This window comes from Spermophilus citellus (assembly GCF_964194105.1).
Source record: "Spermophilus citellus genome assembly, chromosome: X".
NCBI lineage: Eukaryota > Metazoa > Chordata > Mammalia > Rodentia > Sciuridae > Spermophilus > Spermophilus citellus.
The window spans coordinates 77,154,227-77,162,935 of record NC_138190.1 but is presented as its reverse complement, the minus strand read 5'-3'; the positions used below and the strand labels follow the sequence as shown (position 1 = coordinate 77,162,935).

The following is an 8,709-nucleotide window of genomic DNA, read 5'->3' as shown; positions in this document are numbered from 1 at the left end:
GGATGGAAATAGATATCCCATGGGAACGGGGACCAGAAGCAAACAGTAGTAGCTACTCTCACATCTGACAAAGCAGATTTTGTTCAAAAATTAATCTTAGGAGACAAGGAGTTCACATCACATTGGCTAAGGGAACAATCCACCAAGAAGATTAACTATAGAAAATATTTATGTCCCACAATTTGGTGCACCTAATTTTATAAAACAAATACTTCTTGACTTTACATCTCAGATTCTAATACCTTAATATGGGGTTGTGTCAATACACCCTTCTCACCAATAGACAGTTTTTATAAATGTGCTCCTCATATGCCCCTGTAAGTAGTCTCAAGGCTTAGGGGCCACACACTTGAACAAACCTGTGGGTCACCACAGAGAAACATATTCAGTTGGTCTCAATTGTCATCTCAAGCATGCTAGCCAATCTGACCCCAAGGAACAGCTGCTCAGCTCTCAAAACTTTTGCAGAGGTCCACTCTCTAAGAGGATGTACAGGAAATTGCATGCCATCTATATGGGGAAGATCACATCTTGCCTACATGCCTCTGCATGTACTAAGGCCACACACAGTACAAGGCCTTTTCAAACACTACTAACATTTTTTTTTCACAGTTACAAATGTTACCAATGTAACTAAGTCATAGCTTTCACTTCTAAAACTAAGTATGTTGCACTCTCAAAAGTTGCATTCAATTGAACTTGTGCTCCTTATAGGACCCTTATATTGTGTTTGATTGACATAATAGTTTCTGTGTAACTTCCAAAGCCCCTTTGCAATGATGACTTAGACTTCAGGAAGGGAATTTATTTTTGGCCTTCCAACACAAAACACAATCAGTGTCCTTGGGGGAAACATTCTTAGTCCAGGAAAGCTGAAATGACCTAGGAGGGTTTGCGATCACAGATTTCTTTGGACTCCTAAAACAACGTTTCCTGGGGCCCTAAATGACTTAGAATTGTCTCTCCTTGATAAATCGTGTGTGGCCAGTCCATGAAAATATTTTTATTTTAGCACTTTCTTTTCTGTCCACAGTCCCGACCTCCTCTGCAACATGTTGTTTGCTCAAAATGTCTTTTAATATGTAAAACTTCACATTTCTTTGACTCATTCCTAATTTTTCCTTCATTGAAGATGTATGAGGTGTCAGGCTTCATACCTGATCTTGAGAAGCAGGTCAAATCACATGTAGTCCTTCATTGGTGACAAAGTGGCATGCTAGAAAAAAAAAATAATAACTGCTGGTGTATGGGGATACAGAGTTGATCAAGGCCTTATGGAAGTATAGTTGTTGAAGAAGTTTCAGAAAATGTGAGGAAAGGTGTTTGAGCCGGAGCTCACACCTTGAGTAATGCATAGGATTTGACAAGCAACAGGAAAAAGGCTACTGGCTTTGACTCAAGATGTACAAACAGTTGGAAGGAAAAAAAGTCATAGAAGGCATTCTCGGAGCTGAAGTTCTTCCTCAAAGGTGAAGTTTGGGTGTCTGTGAAGAATGAAAGCATGAATCCAAAGCATCTGACTTGGAAACACACGCAGTTTAAAAGACTCTATAGCTGAGAACACTATTAAAATGTTCTGTTAAAAGTTAAAAATCAAAGTAGAATTTGGGACAAAAAATAATTAACACCTTTACCATAGAAAATGGCTTCACTGACTCAAGTGGTGAGGTAATTGGAAAAGTTACTAAGAAACGAAGATGCCTGGAGGACAAAGTTGGGACTCAGAGGCAATTCTCCAAAGGATGTTAAGTGTTTAGATGGGAAAATGCTCCTTGTGTTCTTGAAAGTAATGGGAGAAATTTATTTCAAAATTGCTTGTATTCCAGTGTCAGCCTGTGAAGGGAGCCCCAGAGGAAGTATTTTGGAAGGGAAGGTGCACAGTGTGGTCCTCCCTGGTAGGGTGCGCCCTTGTTCAATAGGGTTGAGGGCAGAGCGGGGCGTGGCTTGTCTTGGCGTCAGTGTTGACGCTGGGGCAGACGTAAGTTTTCCCAGCAGCCCCCCGGACAATCGCGGCCCTTGAGGTTCACAGACCATGGGGGCACTAAGCAGTCGGATGGTGTGGCTCAGGCGGGATCGTGCCCCAGAGGAGCCAGGTGCTGTTAGAGATGGGCAGGAGGCAGTGGAGATGGAAGCAGCAGTGGTGCAGGGGGAGGAGGAGGGTGAAGAAGCCCAACTCTCCACCAGTCAGGTAGGCCGCAAGCGGAAGAGCAGCCCAGGAGGGCCGCTGGCCAAAGCTCCTCGCAGAGAGAGGATCAAGGACAAGTCCAGGTCCATTTACCAGGCGCTCTTCCTGAGGGGTGAGGGCAGCGACATACAGATCCGTGCATTGGGGGAGGAGTGGAACTTACACAGGGTCTACCTGTGCCAGGCAGGGTACTTTGCTAGCATGTTCAGCGGCGCCTGGCGGGAGACACACATGAATACCGTAGAGATACAGATGCCTGATGAGAACATCGATCGTGAGGCCTTGCATGAAGTTTTGGGCTCCTTGTACCGCGATTCCATGATCATCCCTCCCTGTCGAGTTGTTGCCATCCTGGCCACGGCCAGCATGCTTCAGTTGGACGAGCTAATTCAACAGTGCAGGGAGATCATGAAGGACACTGTCAGTGCCCAGAGTGTGTGCAACTACTACTACTCAGCCGAGAACTATGGGCTTCAGGACATCAGAACCATTTGCCGCCAGTGGCTGTTGGACAACTTGATGACCCACTGTAATGAGGAACTTTTGATGGAAGTCAGTCTGGATCTCATGAGAGAGCTTATTGCCTCTTCAGATCTCTTGGTGATGGGGGTGGAGATGGACATATACACCACACTGAAAAAGTGGACGTTCCTACAGCTGCAGCCCACATGGAGGGGCACCCGAAGAGCATTACTGCCTGATGCCAACTCGTGGTTTGCCAGGCATAGAGGGGAGTCAGAAGGTGCACCTTTTCTGGAGACTGAGCAGGGCAGAGCCTTCATTCCAGTGTTCCAGCAGCTGCGGCTAGCCTACATCATCTGTGATCTGCCATCCGCACACGTTATTGACCAGGATGCACTGATACCTGCCGCATGGTTGACCCCGGTATACAAAGAGCAGTGGCTAGCACTTCTTCGGGCTGAGCACACAAAGGAGATTGGGCCTGTGGATGTCTACGTGTCTGACCTCCAAGGAAACAGCATGCGGTGTGGGGGCCAGCTCCGAAGAGATGAACAATGCAGCTGGAGGTGGGCAGGCTTTAACTTTGGCTGGGACCTGGTGGTGTGCTACAACAACCGTCGCATTGTATTCCGTCGCAGTGCACTGAACAAGTCCTGTGGTCTTGGGGTCAGCTTACTCTGGCAGAGAAAAGTTGCATTCCGCCTCCGACTTGTCTCTTTGGACAGGAATGGAAGAGCCATTTTTAGGAGGGATACAGAATATCAGATGCTTTCCCTAAGAAAGGATCAAGAACTAGAGGTAGTGAACCTAGAGAACCAAGATGTGTTCTTCCCCTTATACATGGCATGTAATTTCCTGTACATCCCCCGGGAGAGGGGCACTGCCCAGAGTGAGGACTCTTGCAAAAGCCCAGAAAGCTGAGCAGGTCTTCCCTCTGCTCAGGAGTGGGCAGTGTGCCCCAGATGCCAGCTGCCTTTATGACAAGGGGACTTGCTGATCTGTGATGATGCGCACAGGTTTCATTGAAGTGTAGGCCCTAACGCTTGAAACTGTTTACAGGGGCATAGGAGGAGCATACATTTCAAAGCCAAATCACCTCCAGAACTCAATTGTGCTGTTAATGTGGCAACCTGTCCACCTGGTTTACCCTCCATCAACTGCCACATAATTTCTGAGAAGACAAAGACCAACGGACTTTAGAGAGAAGCTGAGCTTTACCTACTCTACTCTTCGTGAAACTCTTTAAAACATGGCTTTCCTGTAGTTCAGTTAAGTGGATGTTGAAGGTATATTCTGACTCCTCTTTCAGTTGGCACTTTTAGAGCTCCTATGCTCCACTCATTAACACCACCAACACTGGTTTCATTCCTTGCCCCCCCTTCCCATATTTCCTGCCAATGAGTGCACTGCTTACTTTCCATAGTTTCCCATTGCGTGTACCCATGCAGACTACACAGATGTCTTCTTTGTGTTGGTTGGTCTTCAGTGAAAGATCATCTTGATGCAAATTGGAACTTACTTTAACTTTCATAGCATATTAATCCCAGAAAGTCATTTCAAAATTTATAAAACCGTACTTTGGGACTGAGTGGTAGGAAGCAGTTTGTTCTATGAGGATATTCTTTTACTAAATACATATTTGTGTGTGGCACCGTCAAGAATTATCTTTTCACCAGAAAGTGCTCTTTAAGCAAGCTCATGGTCTTTGCTCTTCAGAATCATTTGCTTTTCAAACTGTATGTGGGGGCTAGGTGGTGGATTGGTTCCTGACGACTGGTAATTTAATTACTGTCACTGCTAATTTAAATACTGTCATTCTCTTGCTCCCTCCCAAATGTCCACCTTGTTTCATTTCATTGAGTGACTGTGGTTAAAGAATGTCAAAGAATTTTTTAAAACTCTGTTTAAGAATTCATACACATAATAAACATATACTTTGGAGAAGTGTAAAAATCTACACCAAGATTTACAAATAAAAAATAACTCTACAAGAGTAGCATTTTACTGATTTGAAACCAGAATTTTTTATGGGTTTATATTTCTCTTCCCAATTACATCTTTTTCCTTTTCCACCCAGTTTAGAAATTACTCTTGACCTTTTATTCATTTTTCGTTCTTAAGCAGAAATGAAAGTCCATACCAAATCTTCATATAATGTTAGGGTAGTACTTTGATAACAGTAATAGGAACTGTCCCATTCAAGGTGCCCTTGATGTACCCTTTGATGTCTGCCTTAATTTTTCATTTCCTTCCTGTCATGTTCCTTTATGCTCTGTTTGCAAAAAGTAAATCTCATTTTCATGATTTTAAATACAGTTGGGAATAGTATGTAATGTTGTGTATAATGGTAAAAGTAGGTTTCTGCTTTACCACTTTTACTTCCTTTATGTAAATTTTTGAAGCAATTTCATCTTACGTTTTCCTGAACTGAATACCAGGATGTCATTCCCTCAAAAATGAGATATCCTCACTTTTGAAATTCATAAACTACTCAGCTGAAAATGAACATTGGCTGAAAAGTTGCTTCTGCTTTGTTACCTGGCCAACTTTTCAGTTTATTATTGCTATTTACAGTACTAGAAAGATGTTTGATGAAGTACAATGAATGGCATCTGAAATATACACATTTAAACTCACACAAACCCTGACTGCTGTCATTTGCCAGTTTGGGGCACTTATCTAATTCTAGATACTTTAGTATCTAATACTAGATACTTACTTTTTCACTTTAAGGTTTTTTAAAAATTATTTTGACTGCTAATCTGAGGTAGCATGCTTCCCACATGAATGCTCAGTGTTTATAGACTCTCAGTAAAGGAATGCAAAAGCAGGACAAGATATACAGTTATGGAGATTCTACACAAAGCCATCAAACTAAGTGGGAACAAAGTATATACCGCACCAATCCTTAAGAATGATTAAGATTTTTTTCCTGCCTTGGTGTTTTCCTCTCTGTATTTCTCTCTGTTGCTGCCTATCAGCATTTGTCTTGTTATCTGTCTGTCTGTGTCTGCATCCATGTCTATCTTTGTATGTCTTCATCTATTTTGCAAGTCTTTGTTTCCACCTTTCTCACCTTTATTTTCTGTGTCTGTCACTGTGTCTTTCTCCTTCTGTCAGTCTCTGACTCTTTGTGTGTGTGTGTGTGTGTGTGTGTGTATACATCTGTGTGTGCACACAAGCTCACATGCCTATGCTTACCTGCCTTTCTTCTTTTTAACAGCAATAAGAACATACAGATTTTATTGTATGCCTAAGGCATGCACCTATTAGACTCCTAGCTGTCATGGTCTCTATATGCCTACCTGTGTATCTTTCTGATACTTCTGCCTATGTCTGCCTGTCTTTCCTTCTTGGACTTTATTTCTATCTATTTCTACCTGGTTCCTCCTGCCCCTTTTCTGTGTATACTGGTTTACCTGCCTTTAGTTTGAACAAATGGCATATATATATATATATATATATATATATATATATATATATATCACCATCCATGTTTCCATCTTTCGGACCAGCTGTTCCTATTTTTTTTTTCCACAAGGCTCTCCAGTCTCTAGATGCTTCCTTCCTGGGCACCATTTTATCTCTTCTTATGGTCTCTGCTACTTTTGTTATAACCAAAGACAAATTTGTACATTCTTTGCCAGTTGTTATCACACTAATATGCCAATTGAAGATCATGTGAAAGGAGTGAATCAGTTTTAAATTTTCTGGATATTTCATCCCACACTCCCTCCTCCCCAGGAAAACTAGAGACACTGCATGGTTAATTTTAAATGTCTGAAAGACTTTAACATGTATTCTGAATACACAGGATAATTTGTCATGTGTGTTTCGGTAAGATGTTTATATAAAACAGGTATGATGGTTAATGTCAGATCCAGCATTTGTTTTAACTTAAGTGTCAGAAGAACACCATGTAAGATATTAAAGATAATGGGAGGTTCATAAGGGGGGCCATATTAGGGTTCCTTAAAGCATCATAATATGATTAATGGTAGTTGGTGAAATGATCAGGCTATTTCTACTTGATTTGATTTTGTAATATTGAGAAAATTTCTGTATCAAATTGTCATTTTCATATTTCACATAATAGTATAATCAGATTCTCCAAATCTTTATTGCAAATAGGTATTGTTCTTTTTAAATATGTTTCTGAGAGACATGCTAAGCATTACCACTTTATGGATTCGGCAATTTTAGTGAATTTTTGAAATGTGTATACTTTGAGCCTTCATGATTTGTATGTACAATATTTAAACCTGCACTAAATGTACCCTAAATTCCTCCCATGATCCTTTAAGAATTGAAATGTGCAGTAGATTAGACAATGGGGTATGGTGGGGAGGTATGGGAGATAGAGAAAGAAAGACAGTTGGATGAATCTGACATAATATTCTCATGTCCACATACAACACAGTGAATCCCACCATCATGTACATCCATAAGAATGGGATTCTAACAATAATGAGATATATTCCATGCTTATATAATTATGTCATAGTGGATTCTGTCATGAATAACTAAAAACAACCAATAAATAAAAGAGACTTAAAATCATTAAATATTTGTACATAATAATTTACATTTAATCTTTCATCATGACTTTTAATCCTTCATCATGACTTAGATTTTGCTCCTTAAAGATCAAGCATATAGATCCATTCAGAATTCGTCCCAATTATTTTTATATTTGTAGTTGGTTCTGTCATCTTACATCCGCTTCCAAATTACCTGGTTTTTTTTTTTTTTTTACTCTTTTTCTCTTGCATTAACCTTTCTTATTACTGGATTTTTGTTTTTATTGCCATTGGATGGATTGAATGTTCTTTACTGCCTTATTACTTGTAGTGGCTTGGAAGTAGGGTATGATACCATGAATACATATTTGTGCCAAGGATGACCTACCCCAAGTCAGGGTCCATTTGGACACAATTTAAGACCTCAACAGTCATTGCAAGTTAAAACTAAACTGGTTATTTTGCCTTGGAGATTGAAGGGTTGTGATAGAGCAGGAATCTAAGATCTACTGAATAGTATAAATATTCTTAATGCTTTATAATGCATAGTTTTCTTCATTTGATCATCACAAACGTGATGCCACGTATCCATTCTTACATCCTCATTGAACATGGGAAATGATTAAGTATCAGAGTGGTTAAGTTACCTTTCCAATATGACATAGTCAAAATTTCTGCATTGCGAATGTAAATCTAAGTCCCTTTTAGTGAATTTCAGCAATCTCACACCATTGCACATTGTCTTCAAAGGTAGATATATAAATGGTAACCGTGCGTGGCCTTTCACATCAAGCAGTTAAATATGTAATTTTCCTGAAGGTGCACAATCACAGGAAGATGGGATTTTATAGGTCTCAAACCACAATTTTTATTACATCTGCATAAAAACTGTCACTGCCATACACCGACACAGAACCTGTCCTTCATGGATTTGTTTCAGAAAAAAAAGGTAAACTAGGATGTATAACTTTCCTGGGTTATGTGTCATCATTCATTCCACCTCATTGGATATCTGTGAACTGTTTATTTCTTAGAAGAGAGAGATGGTCTCCAGTGATTTCCAAATACATAGATACAGGAGATGTGTGAACAGTGCAACAAAAAAATCTTCAATACTCAGAAACCTGTGTTCCTCAATATATGTTAGGCAATTTTTCACAAACAATTCACATTCAGTGGTTTAACCAAATTCCCTGCTTAACAGTCCCAGCTCTCCCAGCTCACTCACTCAGTCATGAGGGGCCTGAGAGCCTTAGGTTCTATATATATGCAAAGTAGCACTACTCTACCACCAGAAAAGACTTAGAGATAATAGAAAATATCATTGAACATGTGGTAAGTACTCAGTACATTAAGAATTGATTACTAATATTTATTTTACAGTGTTTCACTAAAACATTGCTTGGTCAAATAATTTTTCTACATTGAGAACTACAGATGATGTTATGGGTTTTGCTTCAAACATCCAATGGAATTTAGAGAACTCAAGGGAAGTAAATGCTTTTTGCATACAATTCTATGCTTTCTCTTGATATATATATA

At 40.1% G+C, this 8,709-nt stretch overlaps 1 protein-coding gene across 1 annotated transcript; it reads left to right on the top strand.

Moving 5' to 3' along the window:
• Nucleotides 1–2,032: 2,032 nt before the first annotated feature.
• LOC308639452 (germ cell-less protein-like 1) lies at nucleotides 2,033–3,540 on the top strand (the record flags this gene model as incomplete). Its single annotated transcript, XM_081277697.1, is given in 2 exon segments — nucleotides 2,033–3,517; nucleotides 3,520–3,540. Coding segments are annotated over 2 exon segments (1,506 nt in total).
• Between the last annotated feature and the right edge of the window lie 5,169 nt (nucleotides 3,541–8,709).